General features: G+C 36.9%; 1 protein-coding gene and 1 long non-coding RNA gene across 2 annotated transcripts in view; one reads left to right on the top strand and one right to left on the bottom strand.

Annotated features, from left to right (window-relative positions):
* Positions 1-4,735: 4,735 nt before the first annotated feature.
* mmp19 (matrix metallopeptidase 19) lies at positions 4,736-20,971 on the bottom strand. Its single transcript, XM_056468003.1, has 9 exons — positions 20,753-20,971; positions 19,405-19,496; positions 17,128-17,261; positions 15,267-15,476; positions 13,971-14,216; positions 11,103-11,231; positions 9,180-9,344; positions 8,091-8,218; positions 4,736-6,095 (listed from the first exon to the last, which is right to left on the bottom strand). Exons 1-9 carry the CDS (start codon positions 20,849-20,851, stop codon positions 5,862-5,864), a joined length of 1,437 nt encoding a protein of 478 aa, XP_056323978.1. The 5' UTR covers positions 20,852-20,971; the 3' UTR covers positions 4,736-5,861.
* LOC130237155 (uncharacterized) overlaps positions 17,493-26,745 on the top strand; it is a 23,910-nt gene continuing 14,657 nt past the window's right edge. Inside the window, exons 1-2 of the long non-coding RNA XR_008838522.1 lie at positions 17,493-17,590; positions 24,106-24,221. This is a non-coding gene — a long non-coding RNA (uncharacterized LOC130237155). The remainder of the gene's footprint in view (positions 17,591-24,105; positions 24,222-26,745) is intronic.

Below are 26,745 nucleotides of genomic sequence, written 5' to 3'. Positions count from 1 at the left end.
GAATATTGAAAAATGCCCCGTAAAAACGTGCCCTTCGCTGACAACCCAATGCTGTTTGTCTAGTCAGTTAAACTCATTTGTCCCTGTTGGGTCTCGGTTCTGTCAATTGTATGAATATGTCAGCACTATAGGTCAACTGCAGTACAGACAGTGCAGTGAAAAGCATTTAGTGCATTGGCAGTGAACTCCGTTCTGGGCTTGAGCGCGAAACCTCACGGCCGTGTCATCTTCATCACACCTGCTGAAAATGCACCGGAGAGACTGTTTTCTGTTATGCGGATGGTTGCATTTTTACTTAGTTCAGCAGTAGCACTAAAGTACACTACCTGACAAAAGTCTTCTCGCCTATACAAGTTTTAGGAAGTTTGACTTCTAGTTGATCATTTGGCATCAGAAGTGGCTTATATGAAAGGCAAAGGCCTCTAGATTACGCTTATTTTACCACAATAAAATATGATCATGCCTTGATTTTTAATTATTTAATCAGGACAGTAAGGTCTGACTTTACTTAGACTAAAGTCTTGCCACTGAACCTTCAATAATGTCCAGTATAGAATATGTGGTCATGCTGCAGTGGAAACAGAATGAATATTGTGTCTGACTCCATCATGGGCTTGGAGGACTGCATCCATACATCTCTGCAATGACTCAAATCACTGATTAATAAAGTCATCTGGAATGGCAAAGAAAGCCTTCTTGCAGGACTCCCAGAGTTCATCAAGACTCTTTGGATTCATCTTCAAAGCCTCCTCCATCTTACCCTAGACATGCTCAATAATGTTCATGTCTGGTGACTGGGCTGGCCAATCCTGGAGCACCTTGACCACCTTTGCTTTCAGGAGCTTTGATGTGGAGGCTGAAGTATGAGAAGGAGCGCTATCCTGCTGAAGAATTTGCCCTCTCCTGTGGTTTGTAATGTTATGGGCAGCACAAATGTCTTGATACCTCAGGCTGTTGATGTTGCCATCCACTCTGCAGATCTCTCGCACGCCCCCATACTGAATGTAACCCCAAACCATGATTTCCAAACTTGACGGATATCTGTGAGAATCTTGACTCCATGTGGGTTCCAGTAGGTCTTCTGCAGTATTTGTGATGATTGGGATGCAGCTCAACAGAAGATTCATCTGAAAAATCCACCTTCTGCCACTTTTCCAAATGATCAACAAGAAGTCAAGTTATTATTTGTTGCTCTTACAACTGGGATTCACGACAAGACTTTTGTATAGTATTGTAGTATCGATTCTTTTTTTTTCATTCAGAAATTGCCAGTATTTTCAAAAGTGAAATTGCATTATGAAAAAGGGCAACAGAAAAGGTTTCTTTTAAATGTTTCTAATCAAACCGATCCATTAATTTGTAATTTGAATTAATTACTGTACTCAAATATAACTTAGCATACTCAATTACAATTTAATCCCACTTCTTTTACGAGTGTAGTTCTGAAGAAAAAACTCTTTCCTCACTTTAACATTTATATTTTATTATTTTATGCATATTAAATATGCTTAACTTTTCATTGCTTTGTTTATTTGTTTAATCAAATACAAACCAAGTGTTTTAATGAACGTTTTATGTTAAATTAGGTATAAATTATGCTTGGTCATTTAATGGCTAGTTCACCCCAAAATAAAAAATCCTCTTATTAATTACTCATCCTCACGTCGTTCCAAACCCATGAGACCTTTGGTGCTCTCATCAATCTCCAGCTGGTCTGTTTTAAGGATTTTAATTGTATTTTTCTAGACTTTTAACAAGCTGGTGTTCTCTCGATTTGTCCTACCTTGTCAATTTGTCCTACCTCCCTTTCAAAGATTAGGTAGCACATTAAAATGACTCCATATGCTACCCATCAGATTTTGCTACCAGTGTAAAATTTCATGTGGAGTAGTGTAATTTGAAGCTGTAATATCACCCTAACCTACCTAATCCCTAACCTCAGAACCATTCAAATACAGTGTTGGTAGCATAATCTGATGGGTAGGATAATATGTCAGGACACTGGGTCTTTTTCCATCTAGGGAGGATGAGGGAGCTCTCCGATTTCGACTAAAATATCTTCATCTGTGTTCTGAAGATGAACGAAGGTCTCAGGGATTTGGAGCAACATGAGGTGCATTGTTAACACATACAATTTTTGGCTGAATCTGTCCTTTAACTTGGAATGCCTAAATGGTATTATAATAGCCGCATTTCCACTGTCGGGCCAGTGCAAGCCAGGGATTTTATCGGGCTGGGCCAATCGCCTGGGAGGTTGAACAGTGAGGCCTAAATCATGTTGCGTTTCCACTGTCAGGCTAGTAGCTCGCAGCGCGTCACACAAACCCTGCCCCCAGAACGCCCCCCGAATCAAACATCACACAACCCGTCCACTTCAGCGGGAATCAGGCAGATAAAGCATGCCATTGATTCAACACGAAACGATTAAAATGAAGACAAGCGAAACAAATGACACGTTACTGTACAGCAGTACATTATAGGTCTATACGCACAGGCCTGTGTGTTTTCATTCATCATATTTGTTTACTCACCGACCGACTCTTGGCATCGAGCGGTCTCGCCACTAATCCTTAATATTTAACCACAGAAATTCTCTAATAATAACTAGGTATGAAATGTATTTTACAACATCCTCGTTTCGATAGACGTCGTCAAACATTCAGCCCAAATGCTCCGGAGAGACCTAAAACATACATTTTTCCCTAGACTATATGACAATTAATAGATAATTCCCCTTTATTTAAGGATGTTGCATATTATTCGGCGATCTTAAGTAAAGTGTTTCAGAACATAAGAGCAAGTAATAAAATATAGCCTATATTTCGTTGCGCTCGGCAGCTATTCACTAATAAAGCCGCATGTAGTCGCGTGCGATCGGAAAACTAGTGTATTGACGGCATGCCAGACTCGGGCTAAGTCCGCCTCTCCTTTAACTCCGCCCCGAAAGCCCCAGCTGGCCCTCTTTGGCCCAAGGTTTCGACGGGCTGAAAATGGCTCATTGCTGGCCCAGAGAAAGCCCCGCTTTGTCCCGATCAGGCCCCGGAAGTGACAGTAGCCGCATTTCCAGTATCGGGCCAGTGCGAGCCAGGGCTTTAATCGGGCCAGGCCGGGCCAATAGCCCGTGAGGTTGAGAAATGAGGCCGAAATCATGTCGCGTTTCCACTGTCGGGCTAGTTGCTCGCAGCGCGTCACGCAAACACCGCCCCCAGAACGTCCCCCGAATCAAACGTCACACAACCCGTCACACAACCCGCCCACTTCAGCGGGAACAAAAAACTCAAATTATAACCACAAACACAACCTGGCATCACTACGAGAGCTGGAAGATGGAGAACACCGAAGCGATTGCTTTTTTACTGTTTGTGGTCTGTTGGTGTAAGGCCAGACAGCGATCCCTGGGTAAGGACATTCAAGTTCGGCGGCATTTAACACAGTTTATTTGCCTCTGAACATTTTCCTCGGCCCAAATGTTCAGAAGAGCCCTGGTGTCCTCAACTGACCAGTACTGTCTGCTATCCATTTTTTCTTCTTCTTAGTGAGTTGATCAAGCGCGATAGCAAAACAAATGTAAGGGAAGAAAGCATCTTGTCTCCTCTTTACCTGACAGGAAAACTCCGCCTTTGTACGTAACCCCGCCCCGAAGCCCCAGTTGGCCCTCCTTGGCCCAAGGTATTCGGCGGGCCAAAAAAGGCCGGACGCTGGCCCCAAGGAAGCCCCGCTTTGGCCCGATTACGCCCCGGAAGTGATAGTGGAAACGCGACTGGCCTTGGCTCGCCCTGGCTCGCTCGCTTTAGGAGCGATAGTGGAAACGCGGCTAGTGGATATGCGAGTGGCTCTGGCTCGCTCGCTTTAGGCACGATAGTGGAAATGCGGCTATAGTCTACTACAATCTAAAGCTTCAAATGAAAACTAAAAAGGGACAGAATATCTCTGGGGCTGTATTATTTTTGTTTTCCAGCCACTTAACGATTTCCATACAATACATTTTTTACAAATAGTTCTTTACATTGTGAGAAGTTCCTTTCTCTTTTTTTACTTTGTATTTTTTTAAGTACATCAAAGTTTGATGTCTCTGAATTATTTGTGAAATTCACAGGCAACGTTTAAGTAAAAATAGCTTACGACACTTATTTTCCCAGCGTTGCAGTAGCATCGGTGTGACCTGGTGTGTAGCCGTTTATGATGGATGTTGGTTGCACCTTGAAATACATAAACTTGCACTCGATACTTCAGTACATTTCACAAGCTGATGTGTGAACAGACTCGCTCTTGAAGCTTTTTTTCATTTTCTCCCACAGCTCTGTGTGAAGAAACGGCCCACGCAGCTGCGCGTTTGTGCGACATAAACATTCATATGGAGTAATTATAGAAAGGAATGACTTTCAGATCAAGCTTTACAGGCACAGGCTCACAAATACAGGCTATTATAGGACTCGAGCCGCTGAAATATTTGCCTGTAAGCTGTCAACTGTGCTGTGCTTCAAGTGGTGAAGGTGTAAAAATGTAAATAAACCACACTGTACAGTATTTATGTTCACATGCGGCCCTGTTTGTGAGTTAAACAGACCTAAAAAGTAATGTTTTAGTAAGTAAATATGACCGATTAGCTAATGTGTTAGTCTTGGTGTTCACTTATAGCAGAAAGCTTTTAAAATGCGCGAGAATGCAATTGTAGTACTTTCATTTTTAATTCTGAGTACAACAGAATTCTTTAAAAAGACAAAATAATGTGCACGATTCATTTCATGGTGCGTTAAGTAAATGAATTCAGATTTAACATGCTGACCAACAGACTTCGGTATCTTCGTCAAATGAATGGAAGCACCAACAAAAACGCAATAAAATAAAGCTACTATAAGTAACTCTTTAAAATAATAAATAACAATGTTATTATAGAGAGAAAAACCTTCCTACCCAGAGGCCTCATTTATAAAATGTCGCACAGAAAGTGTTCTTAATTTGTTCTCATGTCTTTTTGCGAAAATGCGCAAGTGCGATTGAGGGAAAACGAATGCGTGCACAAAAACCTGTGTTGGTGCGTTCATAATCATAATAAAGAGAAGTTACACACAAATGACCACCTGCCAATAACTTTCTGGCATGAATAAGCAGAGTGATCTGTGTCGTTATAATGGCGTCGACAAACTTGATTGGTGCAGAAGGTGCCAAGAGTTTTTCGCTAAAATTACTAAGTACAAGCATGAAAGCGAAAGATTAAAGCAGTGTACTGACCCACTGACTGCCTGGACCCGCACATGACATGTGTGTGTGTGTGGTCATGTAATGTGTGTTTTCATCGGTAGTGTGGACGGAGAGCTGTTTAGAAATGCCAGGTGAAACGCCAGAGTGGATGTGGATCGTTTTCGCTCTGAAATGGCATTTAAAAACTAAGACGTGATCGTGTAAACGGGGCCTAACTGTGTATTTTTTGCAAGTGGATTTGCGGCGGGGCGGAGGCGGCTCAAGATCATGGTGTCTATCAGCCATCGGTGATGGACAATGGCATCGTCTATCGGCCCAACCCTATTGTTAAGCGAATTTGACGTGCGAATGATGCGAATAAACTCAAAATGCTCACGCACGAATAGTGCGTGCCGCGTCTGGTGTGAACACAGCATTTGATCCAATCTGAGCATACACACACACTTTAGAAATGAGGCCCCTTGTCTTTTCCCAATTACATTTGCACCATAATGACTAATATTTTCGATTTGTGGCATTGAATTTCACAGGAAATAGCATCTGTATTTACCAATCGTTTCACTTCATACCCACAGATTTAAGTAGCCGTAGTGTGAAACTGAGGGCCTTATACTGTAGCGTGAAACATTCACTGAGTTTTTAGGGAAACGTTGAGTAAATTAGTTGCACCTCATCCAGCGGACACGTTTACTGAGCGGATATCCAGAATCAACAGTGAACTGCTCACTGACGCGCCAGTACTTGTCACCTTTGAAGAAATACATTTTCCCATTGGTCCACGTGAACGCTGCATCGGGATTGGACGGGATGCCAGTGAACAGGCGTGAAATGGGCTTGGGGTAAACGCTGAGGTCATTGTAAACCATTTCGTCCCATTGCCAATAGCCTGAGCCCTGAAAAACAGTGATTTAATGAGGTCATGAGCTTGAAATAAACAATTAAATGCTTGATATTTTTGACATGCAAGAGATCAATAGACTATAAAACATACTACAAATATCTAAAGCTTCTTAAATATAGATATATATGCATTTATATGAAAAGCTAAATGATTTCAAGTCTTTAAATGAAAGTTTACATGATTTACATTTCTGACTTAATTTTGTCTTGTTTTCCACTACACAGATCAACAATTAAGACGCATTTAAATCAAAAGCATAAGATTTGTTGCATGAAAAAACTCAGTTAAAGCTTAAAAGAAGGAGAAAAACACGAAACTTTGTCAGTAGGGAAAATTATTCTTATTTTTCCTGTATTTTTTTTTGTTAACGTTACGTTTATGACAGTTTGGGGGCTGTTGTTTTGCTTTTGCTGGTTTCGTTTTGCATTTATAGGATACACGGGTTGGATGTCAATCGTTCGGGACACGGATTAACGTGCGATGACGCAATTGAGAGCTCCAATCGTTGCACTGCAGGATGGTGGGACACTATATATAAGGAAAACATCAGTTCGCGATAGCCTGCGTTTCGTGTGAACTTGAGCTGTGTTTGACATTTGCTTTCCGTGTATGTTTCTTCCCCTTTTTGCTTTGATCCATCATTGTTTGACTAACTTTTGTTGGTGTGCTTTGTTTGCCATGTAAATTGAAACGTTTGTTTCAAACTCTTGAGAACTGGAGTGTGAACATCTTATCTGTGTATTATTCTAGACGGAAGGAGAGGGAATAGGTAAGCTCTGTCATGTGATGTACATGCGCACACGCAACATTACTTTAATTATACACGCTAGATTACGGATTTGTGCCACACTTGTAAGTTTTTGCTTTGGAAGGAGAGAATAAATAAGATAAGACGTCTCAGACGTTGGTTTACTTTTTGTTTTATTTTGTAGCTCTAGGGTAAGACTTTAATGGGTTAGTTAGTTTATTTATGCTTTATTCTTTTCTTTTGTTCGGCAGAGTCCCTTCCCTTTGTCCTCCTTATGTCTGTTAAACTTTGTTAAATTAATCATTTGTGAAATCGTTATCTTATTTCTAACTACTTTTGTGTGAAGTCTTATTTTTCCATAAACATTTAAAAATCTCCAGAGTGAGTAAAAGGGCTCGCAATATCACTCTGGACCCCTCACACCCAGCACACTACCTGTTCGAACTGTTACCGTCTGGTCGGCGCTTCAGAGCACCAAGCACAAAAACAGCCAGACACAGGAAAAGTTTCTTTCCTCAGGCTGTCTACCTTATGAACAGTTAAATATTCCCCTACTGTGCAATAAATGTGTGCAATACTTTCTCATACGCACTTGTACACAGCACCTTATATCAATATACAATGCAATACTCTCTACATTCGCACTTGTACACAGCACCTTATAACCTGTATATTTATAACAATCTGTACATACAACTCAACATCCAGGTTTCTTGACTAACCGCTAATCTGTTTAATGTTATCATTTTTATTTTTATTTTATTATTTTATTATTTTTTCCATATTTATTTTGTGTTGTCAATTGTCACTGTATGTACCCTGGAAGCTTCTGTAGCCAAAACAAATTCCTTGTGTGTGTGAAGCACACTTGGCAATAAAACTGATTCTGATTCTGAAAAATACACAAGCTTGTTTATAATAAACAAGTTCACCTAAATAGCACTTTTGTGTCTTGCTGTTCCTCATCTATTGTAAATGGCAGCAATGATTACAACTGGCTTAATGTTTTCCTTTTCGTTCCCCCTTGACCAGTAAAAAGTCATGGAAATGATGTAACATTAATGGGGGGGAACCACTGACTTCAACTGAAAATGGTAAAAATATATTAACAAATCAGCTTATCTATATACAGAGAGCTATGTTCAGACATGAGCAATAAAGTATACATCATGTTTTTTTAAATATATTCTCTTTTTCTCATAAACAGGTCGTCCATAATGATGTTAAGATCTTAAATACCTTAAAAAAGAAAATTTTCTTGTTCTTCTCATGGTACAAAGCAGCGTCGATGTTGGCCGGGATTCTTTTCAGTGGTTTGGGATATCGATAATCAAGACGGTAATTTGTGTACCTCCAGACCTTTTCACCTGAGAAACAGAAGCAGAAGAAAAGAGCTTCCAACTGTCATATCAACATGTATCTATATGAAAATGTGAAAGATATGAAAGTAAGCATTTGTGCAACACATGTGGAATATGCAGATTTTGCATTGAAATTACAAAAAGATGCTTGCTAAGTATAATGGGATGTAGTTTTTTATACTTATGTCAACAATCATATATATATTTTTCATTTTAATCCTTTAATTTTTCATATTTAAAGATATTCGTGTCCTGCTGTACATCCCTGTGTGTGTAATAAGCAATGAGTAGGTGCGTTTTGTACCCACATAGGTGCATAACACTAGCGCGCTCTTTAAATAACAAATAAAAACCCTGAGGCATTGACTTTAGAGAAGGCTTTAATTGGTCAATAGTGCAATCTATTTCAGTTGCCTCAAACTAACAACACGACAACAATGCGCCTTAACACACCTCCTTTTCAGACCAGCACACCTATGAGCATACAAATAGGCACAGATGCATTTGTATTTAAACTAAGTGGCGGAAAACATGACAATGTTACCAGCGCCGGGCTGAAATGAGCAAAAAACACTTGGACTGCGCATGGTGCTGCTTCGTGCCGGGTGTATGATAGGGCTCATTGCCTTTATTTTACATGTAATTTAAATCAGGGAATCACCTGCTTCACATTTTTGACACCTGTCTGTCAAATAGGTGAAACAAACCACACCATAAAAATTAAGGGCTCACATAAAAGGCAAGTACGCATACACATTTTCTTATTACGACAATTAAACCAAAAGGCTGAAGACGTGGAAATATGCGGCAGGTAGGATAAAATACTGTGCTTTACAATACAGAGAGGGTGGTGAACCTTACATACACAAACATATACACACACACACAATTTAAAATTCATAAACATGGAAACACACATGAAAATGCTAGCAAACGAAACTTATATATGCAGAGAAAAACCATTCACCTTTAAAGAAGTACGTCTTGTTGGTTCTGGGGGAGTAAACCGCTGCATTCAGGTTTCCCGGCAGCCCCTTCCAGAGCAGATTTATTTTCACTGGAGAGTTATGACCTGTGTCTGTAACCGTCCACACATAATCCCCACTGAACGCATACGTTTTACGCCAGGGACCTGCCACCAAAAATCAACATTAGCAAAAACGTTTCACTACCAGTAGCTATAGAATAATCAATTCTACTGCATTTGTGTAACTTCAGTGTCAGAGCCACAGACTAACATTTGACAACACTGGCAATGGTACCACATAATTCTACACACTGTGGAAAAAAAATGGGCTTATTTTCAGAAATATTAGGTAAAAGTTAAGAGAGTTTTCCTTAAAACAAGCTAAATAATCTGCCAATAGGGTACATATTCTTGTTTTCGCTTTGAAATGAAACTATTTTGCTTGTTCTGTGGAAGAAGTCGCTTATTTTTTTTTTGCTTGTGCATTTTTAGTGCTGCAATATTTTTTGCTTGTCTAGAAAATGCTTCTTAAGTTAAGATTTTTCATATATTTGGACTAGAAACAAGTAAAACTTCCAAGTACGTAAATATTTTTTTGTTTGTTTTTTGCAGATATTGGCTCCATCACTAGATTTGGTTATAATAATATTACATATTATGTTTAGTCACTTAGAAAAGCACAATATTGAGTTAAGAGTAGCAGGAGTGTGAGCTTGGATCCACATATCTACAGACCTGTAAGCACCAGTTTAACGATCTCACTACTATTGTAAAAAGTAGTCTAACTCAATGCTTTCTAGAACATTTGTTGAGAAAACCACAAGTTAATAGAGATCTAGCGCAAATAAAACTGCTAAATTAATATAACTTAAAGCAACACTATACAACTTTCTCTGCTGGCTCCACCTTGATGTTTATAAGCGCAATTGCATTTTGTGCGACGACCGTTTTTTTCATCCTTTAAATTGCAAAAGTGGATCCGAACATACTCACAAGCTCACCTGTTCTGGGCACTTTGGGCCCTGTCCACACTAACATGGGTATTTTGAAAACTGCAGTTTTCCCTGTACTCAGTTTGGCCATTCGTTCACTTGAATACGCAGCATCACATGACTGAAACAGAAACTTTCTGAAAACTCCAGCCAGGGTGAAGATTGTATAAAACTCCGGGTACAGTGTAGTCGTGTGGCTAATGAATCTGGAATTTTTGTCTCATGACCTCAGCGTGCTCGCTGTTTCCTCCTTTCTGATTGGCCAACGCGGCTGAGTTCACACCAAACGCGGAAGACAGGATTAAGCCAAATTTTGTGCGTTCGTAGAAAATGCCTCACACATTCTGCGTTGTTCTGGATGGTAATCGGAATTGTTCTTACATTTGCATTGTCTTGCATTCAGTTTACCACACAAATACGTAATTCCACATTTAGTGTGAATCCAGCATATACGGCTTTTATTGCCATCTGTTGGGTCGGCGTTCCCCTAACATGCATCACAAAGCGTTTTCATGTGCACTGAAATTAGGTTTTTAACCTTTAATAGATGGAACAGTGTAGGGAATTGACAGGAAATCATTGGGAGGAGAGAGAGGGGAAGGATCGTCAAAGCACCTCAAGGCAGGAATTGAACTCGGGTCGCCATGAGCACATTGGTGCTATATGTCGGCGCACTTAACCCATAGGCTATTGGCGCCGACGAGAGATTTTTTTTTTTTTTGATGAAGGTGTGGAATACTCAGTTTATAAATATATCTGTGTACTTGTAGACATAGCATTAGACCCTGGTCTTGTTAAAATAGAGCCCATTGTCATCACTTATCACTTTGGCAAACTGGTAGAGCCACCAACGCAAACTCTGACAAAATTTATCCGCGCTGGTTGGAAAAAAGTTGCAAAATGTGACCATTTACTCGCGTGAATTCCTCACCCAGCATTATAGCATCAAGTTTGGCGTTGCATGGATCCAGAACATCACCTCTAGGGAACGGGGCCATCATTGTGGGATATGTCACATCATAGACATCATCAGCAGTAGTCGTACTGGAGACCCTTTTACCTAAAAATCAAAAGTGTAAGATTGTATTTATACAGCTATGGGACAAATGAAGAGACCGCTTGAAAATTCTCCGGTTTTCTGGATTCACTAGGTGTGTGTCTGAGTAAATAATTTGTTTAATTCTCTAAAGGTTTAATGACATTTCGTACAAATGTAAAATGAAAGTCTTGTCATACATCTTTAAAATTTACATTTAGTCATTTAGCTAACGCTTTTGTCAAAATCGACTTACAACTGAGAAGGCATTCAAAGGCTGATTCATACTTCTGCGTCAAGCTCACGCGTACGCTCTGGCGCAGCCTTCGCATGGTTGCATAGCCCTCGCCATGACTGACGCGCACCTTTCAAAAAACGTACCTATACGTCGCAACGATTCATAAGCTCCGTGATTGGTCAGCTTGGTAGCGGTGACCAGTGTGGGCGGGGGCAGAGAGGCCGAATGTTTACAAGTGTCGAGTCCCGCTGAGGAGCTCCAGATGGAAACTTTTGTTTTGAGTTTACCTTATGATTAAATTTGTCGTACGTCCGCGGGTTCCCACCTCCGAATGAGCGAGTTTTAGCTACTTGTACATTAAGGTAGTGTTCAGAAAAAACAAAACTGTGAAGAAACTCGACACAGAGGAACATATAAACCTACTGTCAACTAGCGTTTCGGAAGTATTATTGCAGAGCAACACAAACAGCACACAGAAGTATAAACGCACGCACAAGGCATGCGCCGTGGGTCATGCTGATCACTCGACATAGAAGTATAAATCAACCTTTAGTGCTCAGAGAATTAAGTGCTAGAGTAAGGAGGCTGCATGTATATTTTGTTTTTTATTTTAATAGAGTTTCTGCAGGTGGTTTGTCAAGCCCACTCACCGGTGTGAGACACTTCGTAAATGAACAATGTGCTTTTGGTCAAAATTACAAATGTTTTCGTTTTGTTTACAAGTTGTCATTATATGTTTTATAACAAGATTTTTGTTTGACTTTTTTTTTTTGATATATCATTAGCAGACTAGAAGAAAACAAAAATGACATTTACCTCAAACATATAACTATTAATTCAAAATTATAAGAGGTTAGAGTAGATCTGCAGAAATTTGAGTGGTCAAATCTTTCATATAAAAATTTGACATATGATAATATATGAAAATCAGATATATGACATTTTATACAGATATAAATATACAGTACATATCTTATATGTACACAAATCCAGTAATAAATGTGTAACCAATAAATAAATGTGCTTTCTAATGATGGCATGTTCAGATACAATATTTGGCCTTATACAACTATTTAAAAATCTAAAATATCTTTTCACTCATTCATTTTCCTTAGTCTCTATTTCAGAGGTCGCCACAGTGGAATGAACCATCAACTATTCCAGCATATGTTTTACGTAGCGAATGCCCTTCCAGCTGCAACGCAGTACTGCGAAACACCCATACACACTCATCCACACACTCTCATACACTACAGCCAATTTACTTCATCCAACCCCCCTATAGCGCATGTGTTTGGGCTGTGGGGGAAACCGGAGCACCCGGAGGAAACCCACACCAACACGGGGAGAACATGCAAACTCTACACAGAAATGCTAACTGGCCCAGCCGACACTCAAACCAGTGACCTTCTTGCTGTGAGGCGACAGTGCTAACCACTGAGCTAACTAAATCTTTTCATAAAAATCTAAATAGTGACAAAATCAAGTTGTCCAAATTAATCTTGCATATTAGCAGTGCATATTACAAATCAAACACAAAGTTTTGATATATTTACAGTAGAAAATGTATAAACGTTCTCACAGGACATGATCTGTACTTAATATTTCTTATGATTTTTTGGCATAAAAGAAAAATATATAATATTCACTCCAATAATGCATTATTGGCTATTCCAAGGGTAACAAATATCAACTATAAATGTATATGTTTATATATGGCTTGTGATTGAAATCTTTAATATTGATGATCATATATTGATGATTGACAATTCTATATTGATATTATAAATTGATCAATGTTTTGCTAAAGCAAAGATTATATGCATTATAATTAATGGGCTTTTACAGCCATGTGTAATCTACTGGTAGTTTAGGAGTTAAAGAGCTGTAGAGAAATTCTTATCTAAAACATTGTCCTGCAATGAAAATAAAAAAATCCTGCAAGCCCATCCCTGGGATCCTTTTGCTCACAGAGGCTGTCCGTGTGTCGACTGATCATTCTCAGGAGAATTAAAGCAATTGAAAGACAAAGTTTCTCTGACTATTCAATTTCAGTATTCACATTAAAATGTAAGGACGATGCAGTGGCGCAGTAGGTAGTGCTGTCGCCTCACAGCAAGAAGGTCACTGGTTTGAGCCTCGGCTTGGTCAGTTGGCGTTACTGTGTGGAGTTTGCATGTTCTTCCTGCATTCGTGTGGGTTTCCTCCGGGTGCTCCGGTTTCCCTCACAGTCCAAAGACATGTGGTACAGGTGAATTGGGTAGGCTAAATTGTCTGTAGTGTATGAGTGTGTGAATGAGAGTGTATGGATGTTTCCCAGTGATGGGTTGCAGCTGGAAGGGCATCTGCTGCGTAAACAAAAATGCTGGATAAGTTGGCGGTTCTAATGAAGGGTTCTAATAAAGGGAATAAGCCGAAAAGTAAATGGATGAATGACATTAAAATGTATTTCTTGTGAACCGGAAGAAAATAAAAGTTTTTGTAATGGCAAAAACTTATTCTTTTAAAACTGTTAATTAGCTCACCATAAATTGCTTGGATTCCTCTGATGTCGTCGCTGTGCAGTCTGAAGTTGACCTGGTAGCCGGTGTAGTGCGCTGCCATCAGTGCGCTGCTGTACTGAGAGTGACCCAAACCCAGAGCGTGACCGATCTCATGAGCCGCAACGATACGCAGATTAGAGCCATAATACTTCCCTTCAGTCCAGAACTCGTCTTCATCAAAGTGAACTATTCCTGAAGGAGGAGCTTCGGCGTGAGCGAGAACATGACCTGACAAAAGAAGATTAGTCAGCATTTATTGTAAAGCAACACAAAACTACCAAAATCCTGAGCCATTAAGTGAAGTTTATTTATAAACTAATTTCGAGAGGAGCACGTGCTAATGATTGATAGCAGCTGGTCCTCATTACCTAATGGATGATTCACCAATCAGACGATTCCTAATCACTATAAATAACTAGAGTATCTTACCTTAGCCATCTTCGTCTTGAGGAATCCCCCCCTCCACCCCTACTCCTCCCATTTCCTTGTCAGGGCAGCGCGGAGGCCTAATGGTTAGCATCATTGCCTCACAGCAAGAATGTCACTGGCTCAGATCTTACCTGGCCAAGTTGGCATTTCTGTGTGGAGTTTGCATATTCTCCCTGTTTTTGCGTGGGTTTTCCCCGGGCTCTCCGGTTTCCTCCCACAGACCAAAAACATGTAACACAAGTAAATTGACAAAACTAAATTGACATTATAGAGAACTGTTGAATCCAGAACTCACTCGATAGCATTCATAATCTACATCTAACATTGTCAAGCAGGGGAGTTCTCGAGACCTACCTGAACTCGGACTCCCCTCTCGCCCTGCAACGGGGGGGAGCCCCGGGCTCGAGGATCTCACGAGCTCGGTGCTCTCTCCCGGGACAGCATGTCAAACATGCTTTATAATCAATCATCAGCTAAGGGTGAACTCTTGAAAGGATACTGAAGTGTAAAAGTGTTTTAAAGATTTTTCATTTGTTTTCCTTCGGCTTAGTGCCTGATTTATCAGGGGTTACCACAGTGGAATGAACCGCCAACTATTCCAGCATATGTTTTACGCAGTAGATGCCATTCCAGCAGTAACCCAGTACTGGGAAACACCCATACACTCACACCAACATGGGGAAAACATGCAAATTCCATACAGAAATGCCACTTGGCCCAGCCAGGCCTCAAACCGGCGACCTTCTTGCTGTGAGGCGACAGTGCTAACCACTAAGCCACAGTGCCGCAAACCCTTTTTTCTAATACGTAATTGTTAGTATCAACTAATATTTTGTGAGATTTACTTACCGGGCCCATCGAACGGCGACGGGCAGCCATCTCTCTTGTGAAAGGAGATCCTGATATCAGCAGTGCCGAAGTGAATCTCTGTAAAGCTGAGCGGGGTCACGTCACTCCAGTACTTAAAGGCTGTGCGTATCGCCGTCTGCGTTGCAGATTTACCCATATCTGGTGTATAGTTGTAAATTCGATATGTTAAGTTTTTCTTTCTCCAGTATCCTATGAAATAAGAACAACATGCTAAATACTCAAACAGCTAAAAAATAAAACGGCAGCACAGATTAATCTCTCATTCAACGCGTGTTTGAAAACTAAATTATGTTAATTACATTTTTAATTCTTTTTTAAATAATTCCCAAGTGATGTTTGCAAGGATGCATGTTCACAGTATTTCCTATTATATATATTTTTTACTTATAAGCATTAGTTAAGTTACTTTTTCCCATTTTAATTTATTTGCATACTGTTAATGTTGTTGAATTTGTTCCCCACGATATCGAAAATGAAGTCCAAATGAATTTCAGTATTATAATAACACTAGTCAAAACTGTTGATTTTTTTTTTTTTGTGCCAAATGAAAATTAGGTAAAGATCATGTTCCTTTAAGACATTTTGTAAAGTTCCTACTGTAAATATATCAAAACTTAATGTTGGAGTATATATATATATATATATATATATATATATATATATATATATATATATATATATATATATACAACACTAAGAATAAAGAATATAATTTAGACAACTTTAAAGGTCGATTTCTTAGTGTTAACTGTACAAATGTGTATCAGTGGAATGCTTATTTATTCAGCTTTCATAATTTGTAGAAAACAGCCCCTTATGATTATTTTTATGATGCAGGCTTACAATTAATTTCTAGATGATGATACATATAATGAATTTTAATTATGGAAACTATAATGTACTGTTAGTTGGTATATTTAACCCTTGCGTGCTGTTGGGGATGTTTTCATTCACTCTGGGGTGATTTTGAGTCTTAAATTGGCCACAACTTTCTCTGTGTTTCAGCAAGTGGAATGATTTTTAGAGACAAATCAAATTTTGGCGGTTCATTCCGCTGTGGCGAACACAGATTAATAAAGGGACTAAGCCGAAAAGAAAAAAAAATGAATAAATGAATAAAATTTTGACATATTTTGAGAGAATGCTTTGGATATTTTCAAAAACTCAACAATACACTCAGGGGAAATTGACTACCCTTTCATTATGTTGGTGGCTGTTTTTGCCCCATTGACTTCCATTGTAATGACATTTTTTGATTGCAAAGCCATGACGGCATATAATCATGCATTCTTGATTTTTGGTGTTTTTCCCTGTTGGGATGAGGTCAGATTTGTCACTTTTACTGTTACTCATCAGTTGGCAGGATTAACCCTTTAGATAGACCTGTGCAAAAAGTGTCTGGCTTTTATATGGAGTTCTATGGAGTGAAACAGCAAATTATAGTGTGTGTGCATAAATGCACTTACTATGTTCTGAGAGATGAGGAGCTTATTTTTTCATTTTCTCAGACACATCAAGGTAAGTGCGAAAAGGTCTCTCTTTCATACATTCTCACACACACTCTATACTCCATATAAAAACCAGAAACTATGCTTTTTTTGCACTGTAACATTAAAAATGACAAATTTGACCTCTTCCCAAAAGGGAAAACCACCAACAATCAAGACTGCATGATTATTTGGTGATTTGCAATGAAACAAATGTGGTTATAATGGAATTCAATGGGGCAAAAACAGCCCCGAACATAACGAAAGGGTAGTTAATTTGAACAGAACACATGGGTTAAGACGGTTGAATGATTGTATTATTATTATTAATAAATCTATAAGGATGTACCCACCACCAAACCGCCTGTATTTGAAAGACTTCTGGTTGAACGGGTCTTCAACACCACAGCGTGGCTCCCTCATTTTAAAAACAGTCGCTGTGTCCAAATTTCCAGTGACGGGCAGACCTGAAACCCTCTGAAAGAGACTTTTACAAATACCACAGTTCAGAAGAGCATGGCAGAAATTAAAATGTGAGCATTTTCTCAAGAAGTTTGATTAAAGTGCTATTTTAGACGTTCATATAACTCTGAGGTCTCCTAGAAACAGATTTACAATAATCCAAAAAACTAAATGTTTCTACTACAGGCCTCTAGGGGGTTCATGCTTTTCTCCTGCTCTAACTTTAACACAGGTGTATAGTAGAGTGAGAGTATTGTTTGATTAGGATTGTTTGGTTTGGTCATGGTCTTCACGTAGATGCTACCTGCAATGTTGAAGAGTCTGGATTGAGAAAATGTTTCAAGCTTAATATATGTAAGTGTTCACCTGTTTGGTTTGTTCCTGTTTTGTTTAGTTGACTTTATATGTGGTTTGTGTTATGGTTGTGCGACAGGTGATCATGGCTACATGCTAAAAATGGCATATGTGATACAATATTTTTTTAAAAAGTACACAACCAACATAGTTTCATATTATTGCATGAAAAAGAAAGCATCGGTACAGTTTCTGAAAGTGAGCAGCCATGCTTTACCTTTGCATAAAACAAATCAGATATTTAAAAAAATGTATTTATTAATTTGCTCCTCTGTTCAGTTTATTAACCCCAAAAATCTAGAAAAGGTAAACAAAAACCTGAAATTGTACACCCAAACATGTTAATTTACTCATTATTTACTCACCCCTGTGTGGTTTCAACCCTTTAGGAGTTTCTGTCTTCTGTTGAACACAAAATAAGATATTTCGAAGAAAGCTTAACCTGACTTGCATAGTAGGAAAATATACTATGGAAGTCAATGGTTACAGGGTAGTTTAAAAAGCTGTAACTATTGACTTCCATAGTAGAAAAAACACACCATGGAAGTCAATGGTTACTGGTCTTTACAACAGCTTAAAAAGCTGTAACCTTTGAATTCCATAGTATGTTTTTCCTACTGTGGAAGTCAATGGTTACAGCTGTAACCTTTGACTTCCATAGCTGTAACCATTGACTTCCATAGTAAGAAAAACCTACTATGGAAGTCAATGGTTACAGGGTAGTTTAAAAAGCTGTAACTATTGACTTCCATAGTAGAAAAAACACACTATGGTAGTCAATGGTTACTGGTCTTTACAACAGCTTAAAAAGCTGTAACCTTTGAATTCCATAGTATGTTTTTCCTACTGTGGAAGTCAATGGTTACAGCTGTAACCATTGACTTCCATAGCTGTAACCATTGACTTCCATAGTAAGAAAAACATACTATGGAAGTCATAGGTTACAGGGTAGTTTAAAAAGCTGTAACCATTGACTTCAATAGTAGGAAAAACATACTATATGGAAGTCAATGGTTACAGGTCTTTACAACAACTTAAAAAGCTGTAACCATTGACTTCCATAGTATGTTTTTACTACAATGGAAGTCAATGGTTACAGGTTTTTATCTCTCTTCAAACAACTTATTTTGTGTTCAACAGAAGACAGAAACTCCTAAAGGGTTTTAAACAAGGGCAAGTTAATAATGGCAGAATTTTCATTTTTGCCTGAACTGTCCCTTTAACATGACTTGATTACTTTGAGTGTGGCTTTCAGCAACCGTACTAAAACTATTACTGATTTTTGGACAAGAAAAGCAGCATATTTTCACAATAACGTGCAGTCCATTACTGTAAACAGCATTGCAAGATGAATTTAGTCCTCCTTTTTGCGGTTTCAGTAGTACAACTATTACATTACTACATTCAATTGTCACTATCACAAAACATCCAACCCACAATGAAAACACAACTTTGATTTTGAAGGCATCCTCAATCCTCAATGCTAAATGTCATTCTCAGTTTAGATTTTATAGTGATCAGGAAAATAGTCTGGGGCAATTAGTTCTCAGGGAATGGTGGATAGTTCTAATGACTAAGTTCCTGTAACTACCCAGTGTTAAAACCCCTACTGATGACTTACTATGTTTTTTTTATTATTATTTTTTTTTTAAACTTTGCAGACATTTTATATTTACAAATGGCTACATTATATAAAACATGAAAGGTAGTATCAGAGAAAGCATGACAAGACACCTTTAATTTGATGCAATGCACCAATATGTAAAGCTAAATAATGTATAAATTGAAAAACATTTCGTAAAGCTGATTTTTACCTGACAGCCACTTTCATATCCCACTCACTGGAGTCTCTCTGAGCTTCTGGGTTCAGTGGAGTATCTAGATATCCAAACCGCCTCAGGTATGTCTATTAGGTGTGAAGAAGATACAGATAGATAGATAGATAGATAGATAGATAGATAGATAGATAGATAGATAGATAGATAGATAGATAGACATATATATAGATATAGATATGTATGCAGTCTAATAAAATGCACCAATAATCATGAATAATGCTGATGAGAAATGCATTGTCAAAAACAGCTAACTGTATATAAAAAATTACCAACAGGTTTTGACTCAGAAGTCCAAGTGCAGTAACATCAACTCATAAGTATTTAATGTTTTACACTACTTGTATGAATTAATTTGACATGTTTTATGTGATCTGCTTATGCCTTATTGATAGTTTTGTTTAGGGACAAGTTATACTTTTATAAAAATAAAAATCATCTTTTGATATGAATTCATACGAGTTACTTATTAATACACCACTAAGATAATCAGATTTATTTTCCAGTCAGACCGGTAATGTTATTTTCACTGCTTGAAGACGTCCCTAAAGTGATTAATTTTTCTCTGAATTCTGTCTGAACTTGTAATGTTATTTTAAAGCGATTTTATATTGCATTTATATTGGCACAGTGGTGCATTCTGTATATTTAAGAGTTTATTAAATACAGCTTTAGGAAAAAAAGTGAAGTATATTTCTGTGCTCTTTGTATCTATTTAAAAACATATTTAAAATCAAACTAGGCAACAAATACAATACACACCAAAAAATAAATGTTATACCCTGTATGTTTATACACTGCAATGCATAATTCATACAAGCATAGTATGCATTACATTCCTAATAGTTAGGATTACATTTAATAGTAGCATTTTATGAATTATGCATTGCAGTGTATAAAAATATAGTGTATAAAAGGTATTTTTAGAAGTGTGTTGTATTTGATGGCACATATTTTGTCACTAGATTTTGAAAAATATATTTTAAATAGATAGAAAAAAAAAACAGCATAGAAATATATAACTCGTTTGTATGTTGTATAATAATTTATGAATTACATTTCAAATATAGGACTACAATAATGGAACACGAAGTATGAAGCTTGACCCAAACGCTCCTATTTCATACAGAAGTATTTTTAGACTAATTTAATGTCATTTTAAGGATTTCAAAGGTACATTTTAAAGCATTATTATATTTGAACTGTATTCCTATTTTATGTATATCATCTGAATTAGGTGTTAACAATAAGGATGCTGTTATGGGTCGAATGGTAAGGAGCTATATAGTAATTGTTAAATAAACTTATTAATTAAAAAGAAAATTACCTGAGCCTCGGTGAACTCTCGTCTTCTGCTCGTCTGTGGAGCTGACCAGACTCGCAGAAAAGCAGTCAGAAATAATGTATATTGCATCCATTGAGCCATAATAATCCCAGTCTGCACTGAGCTCCAGTGGTTTGATCTGTGGAAAGCAGAAATAATAATGTAGAGTTGAGAGTCCTGCGGTTTTGGATGGAGAGTCTGAAGAGATGATGCATTTCCTCCAGCATGTGTCCTGAAAGCAGCCACCAACATAAAGTCCTCCTTTTAAACCCGGAGGGTTGTTAAGTTGCTGATCTTTTTTTGATTTACGTTTATATGTTTTTTTTGGTAACTAATTAGCTTTTAACGCACCTGACAAGAGGTCCGCTAGCATCTCTTGTGGTCCGGCGAAGTGGAGCTGGAGGGGAAAAGCATGTTTAAAAGTCTGTACATTTTATCAAACAAAATGTTATGCACTTTAAACTTGACATTGTGATTTTACTGAGTACCTTAACTACATCTTGAATGTATTAAACACTGTTGTGGTACGGAAGATAACGTTAGCTCACGTCATGCTAACTGCTTTTAAAATGACGGTTAAGTTAATGGTCGGTTTTGTACGTGGTAAGTCACATGTATGAATTAAAACAAAAACGTGAATAACAGTTAGCATTAAGACGTGTAAATTAGGATTTGTAATCGTCAACTAACGTTAAGTCACCCGTCACTTCAAACGCCATCCATTTTTACGACGTGGACTAAGGTTACGCTTTTTCTGTGATTAAGTACATGAAAAAATACTATAGTAACTTTAAATGTTATTTTTAAACCATACGAGTGCTTCAATTAATCTGTTGTGGTGAATTTGTAGCTGGTTGCTGTGGCAAAACCTATAACAAAACCAATAGTATTGTACCCAATGTCAATCCACCACTACTATAGTGAAAACTAAAGTACTACAGTATTTATTACGGTTTACACATGGTTAAAAAAACTACATTTAGCCTATGATGTAACATTTAGCCTACTATAAATTACAATATAAATTAAATCATGTGGGTTTCTTTATGCCGTTTGATTGAACTCAAATTGGCTAACTTGCACAAGACTTTACATAGTTTACTAAAATCAAACATGCTTTTGTGGCAGAAAAGTAGATTTCATAATATATAATCCAAAGCGAAATTGCACCATCTGTTGGACATAAAATCAAAATTAAGAATAAAAACAAACCTGGATGACTTTCTTTCTTTACTAACAACATTTGGACTTTTTCCTCTTTTCTTCTAGATCAGGGGTGCCCAATTTATTTATTTATTTACGTTTTCATGGTGTACTTCTTACAATAAAACCACAATCTCATTTTTAACAAAATCGAGTTAAATTTTTTACATTTTATTTACAAAATTAATATTTTTTTTACTCTACAGTGAAATATTTCTGTCCTAATAGTGTTTATAGCAATGTGCCACACATACAGTATATGTACTGTACAGTATGTCAACATCTAAAAAATGTGTTTTAGGTTATGAAACCCTTAATGATAAATCTGATTAATTCACAACATTCAGCTAAAACAATTTCAGTTTAGCTTTTTTAGTAGCTCAGCAATTTAACAAACAAAAAGTTATGCTAAATTAGACATGAAGATCTCTGTTTGAGGGATTCTCTGATTCTTTGATCACTTCAAGCCAAATCAAACGTTACCACGGTCCAACTTTGGCCCTCGCGCCCTAGTTTGGACATCTCTGTTCTAGATTGACTGCTGTAATTTAATCAGTAGCATTTCCAAGTTTGATGGTCAGTCACAATATTATTTCTCACTTGTGTTTAATATATGAACTAAATTAATGTTGGTGTGGGTTTCCTCCGGGTGCTCTGGTTTCCCCCACAGTCCAAAGACATGCACTATATGTGAATTGAAAAGGCTATAGGCCGTAGTGTATGTGTGTGAATGTAAGAGCATATGGGTGTTTCCCAGTGCTGGGTTGCGGCTGGAAGGGTATCTGCTGTGTAAAATATATGCTGGATATGTTGGCGGTTCATTCCACAGTGGCCACCCCTGATAAATAAAGGGACTACATAATAAGCCGAAGGAAAATGAATGAATGAGCTAAATTAATTTAGCCCTATAATGGAGCTATGGGCAACTTTTTATCCAAAAAATTAAAATTCTGACACTGTTGACTCACTTGCTATAAACATTTTTGTATTTATTTTTTCTTAACACTCACAAAAAAAGATATTTTGAAGAATGTCAGAAACCTGAAAACATTTTCTTCCATAGTATCTTTCCTCACCCCTTCTAATTTGGATATTTATAGTTAGCGGTTTCCAACATTCTATCAAATAACTTGTTTTGGGGTTAACAGAAATAAATAAACTCGTAAATGTTTAGAACAACGTGCTAATAATTTTTAGGTGAACTACCCCTTTAACATTAAGTTTTTACATTGTGAAAAGCTTAAAGATAATTTTGATATGGGGGCCAAATGGGGGCTCAGTTTTAGCATTGTTGCCTCACAGCAAGAAGGTTGCTAGTTTGAGCCCCGGCATTTCTGTGTGGAGTTTGCATGTTCTCCCCGTGTTGGCGTGGGTTTCCTCCGGGTGCTCCGTCCAAACACATGCACTATAGGTGAATTGAATAAACTAAATTGGCCATAGTGTATGTGCATGAATCGGTGTGTGTGGGTGTTTCCCAGAACTGGGTTGCAGCTGGAAGGCCATCCGCAGTGTAAAACATATGCTGGATAAGTTGGCGATTCATTCCGCTGTGGCGACCTCTGATGAATAGAGGGACTAAGCTGAAGGAAAATAATTTTGATACTCAATTTTCAACTATTTAATGGCAATGAAATGTAATTAAATTCCATTCATTCTAATGGGGTTTATAAGTAGCTTTAAGAGGCCTGTATGTTCTTCTAAGACCAAATGCAGGCTTTTATTTTTAAATAAGTGGTTCAATACTTTGTTTGAATTTCGAAGAATTTCTCCAAGCAATCAAAAAGATATGAACAGGTGTAACAATGTAGTAAAAACATGGTAAAACTCTTATTGCTTTCACATTCACTTATTAATGGGACAATGGAGATCAGTATGGTTTGTCACTCATTTTGAATGCATTAGGAAACCCATTGCTGTAGTAACTTTCATTTTTTTTTTACGTTCGTAAATTTATTTTAATATTTTTATGAATGTAAAAGTGTATGAAGTTAGTGAATTTCCTCCAGTTTTTGCAGTTTAATAAAAATATGATTATGAAAATATGAATTAAAAAAAATCTAAGTCACTACAGCAATCTGTTTCCTGATCTGCCTGTCTGAATATCATGAAAGTATGAAAATCTGAAATGCAGTTTCTCTGTTATTTTATCGCAGGGATGTCCTGACATTTCTGCAAATGCTGTACGCCTGCTAGTGCAAGAGGATTTGGTCCGTCCACATGTTATGACTGAGTGGACCATGGAAATCTTTGAGCTCTGCCAGTGTAAAAGGTTACGTCCACACATTTATTTAGTTTCACTCAGGCAAACCCAAGACTGACCATTAACCCTCAAGTCATTTGTTTGACTTGAGCTTAAAGGCGGTCATTTCGATGAAAACTCGCATAGGGCGATATCACATTACTCCAAACCTGTTTAAATCAAAACAGTAATTAAACAAGCTAAATCTTCCGTGTATCATCGGTGAATCACTTCCATATGGAGGATGTGTGGTTTCTTTAGCCACCATTTGTGTAATGATGGCAGAAGCGTGATATGGTATAGTCCAGTTTGCAGAATTGGATGAGCCTGACAGGGTGGAGGTTTCATGCTGTGGTGGCACCATAAAAAACACTTCCACAGATTTGCACAGAGAGCGTCATTACTTACTGCTTTACCTTCACTTTGACACTTGCATCAGGTTTGGCATGTCGAGACTTTTCCATGTGGATATTATTTAGAAGGAAAATCCATTCTTAAAAATGCGGGGTAATGTCTAGAAGAGATACAGCTGAGGATACTTGCATCAATATAGCATAATTTTTGTGACAATGACTTTACAATAATTAATTCCATTACCGTGAGGGGTAGATGTTAATAAAATGCAATTTAAATGGTAGTTTAGTATAAACACACTATTATAATGACTATTTTTACATTACCGTGATGGTTGGGGTGGGGGTAGACTGTAACAAAATACAAATATTGGGTAATTTAATAAATAATTCTCGTTAAATTCCAGCTGCAGCTGTATCCAGTCTAGCAACAACCAAAATAAATGCCTGAATTATTTGTATTATTTATTAAATTACCCATTAATCGTATTTTATTAATGACTACCCTTACTACAACTCTCACAGTAATGTAAAACAGTAATTATAACAACAATTATATATATCATTTATTAAATTACCCATTAATCGTATTTTATTAATGACTACCCTTACTACAACTCTCACAGTAATGTAAAAACAGTAATTATAACAACAATTATTTATATCATTTATTAAATTTCCCATTTATTGTATTTTATTAATGACTACTCTTACTCCAACCCTCACAGTAATATAAAAACTGTAATTATACCAAGTATTATTCATATTATTTATTAAATTACCCATTAATTGTATTTTATTAATGACTACACTCACAACAACCCTAAACCCAGCCCTCACAGTAATGTAAAAACAGTAATTATAATGAGAATTATTTATATTATGTATTAAATTACCCATTAATTGTATTTTATTAATGACTACACTCACAACAACCCTAAACCCAGCCCTCACAGTAATTATAATGAGAATTATTTATATTATTTATTAAATTACCCATTAATTGTATTTTATTAATGACTACACTCACTCCAACCCTCACAGTAATATAAAAACTGTAATTTTACCAAGTATTATTCATATTATTTATTAAATTACCCGTTTATTGTATTTTAATAATGACTACTCTCACTCTAACCCTCACAGTAATGTAAAAACTGTAATTATAACAAGTATTATTCATATATTTATTAAATTACCCATTAATTGTATTTTATTAATGACTACACTCACAACAACCCTAAACCCAACCCTCACAGTAATGTAAAAACTGTAATTATACCAAGTATTATGCATATTAATTATTAAATTACCCATTAAATTGTATTTTGATAATGACTACTCTTACTCCAACCCTCACAGTAATGTAAAAACAGTAATTATACCAAGTATTATGCATATTAATTATTAAATTACCCATTAAATTGTATTTTAATAATGACTACTCTCACTCCAACCCTCACAGTAATGTAAAATCAGTAATTATAATGAGAATTATTTATATTATTTATTAAATTGTATTTTATTAATGACTACCTCAACCCTAAACCTATTAAAATATTAATTATTGTTGTACAGTGTTACAAAAAGTATGTTGATGTATCTGCAGCTGTATCCCTTCTAGACCTTTACGACAATGAGGGGATTTCCAAAAATTTTATTAATTTGATTAAACTATAACAATTATCTATAACTAACAAAAAATAGTAGTTAATAGTTACATTAAAACCCTCAGCATTCCGAAATATTATTATTATTTTATAGTTCCCATGTGTAAGTATATACAAAATGTACATGTATTAAACAAATAAATACATTATAAAGTTTATACAAAGTTCATACTGTCTTTCTTGTTTAGAGTGTCTCTGATAGGCCTACTGCTAATATATATAAGCATATTTCAGTCAACAAAACCATAAAATGAGGTTTCTTATTAGTAAATTTACATTCATGAATGTAAAATTTAGTGAATAATATAAATAAATTAAGTAAAATTTAATTTCTTTTTGGTTATGATAGACAGTAAAAGCCAAAATGTACATTTCCCCATAACAGTAAGAGAGGTTTTGATCAATATTTTGATTGAGCCTCACACCATAATTTGAGTATGCAGAATGCCAAAATAAGTATAAAGCATTCATTACAAAAAGGACAATTTAGGTAAATCTCTGTAAACAATGTTTTGCTAAATAAATGTGGAT

Source organism: Danio aesculapii, chromosome 11 (genome assembly GCF_903798145.1).
Source record: "Danio aesculapii chromosome 11, fDanAes4.1, whole genome shotgun sequence".
Classification (NCBI taxonomy): domain Eukaryota; kingdom Metazoa; phylum Chordata; class Actinopteri; order Cypriniformes; family Danionidae; genus Danio; species Danio aesculapii.
This window is presented reverse-complemented; position numbering and strand designations above follow the sequence as displayed.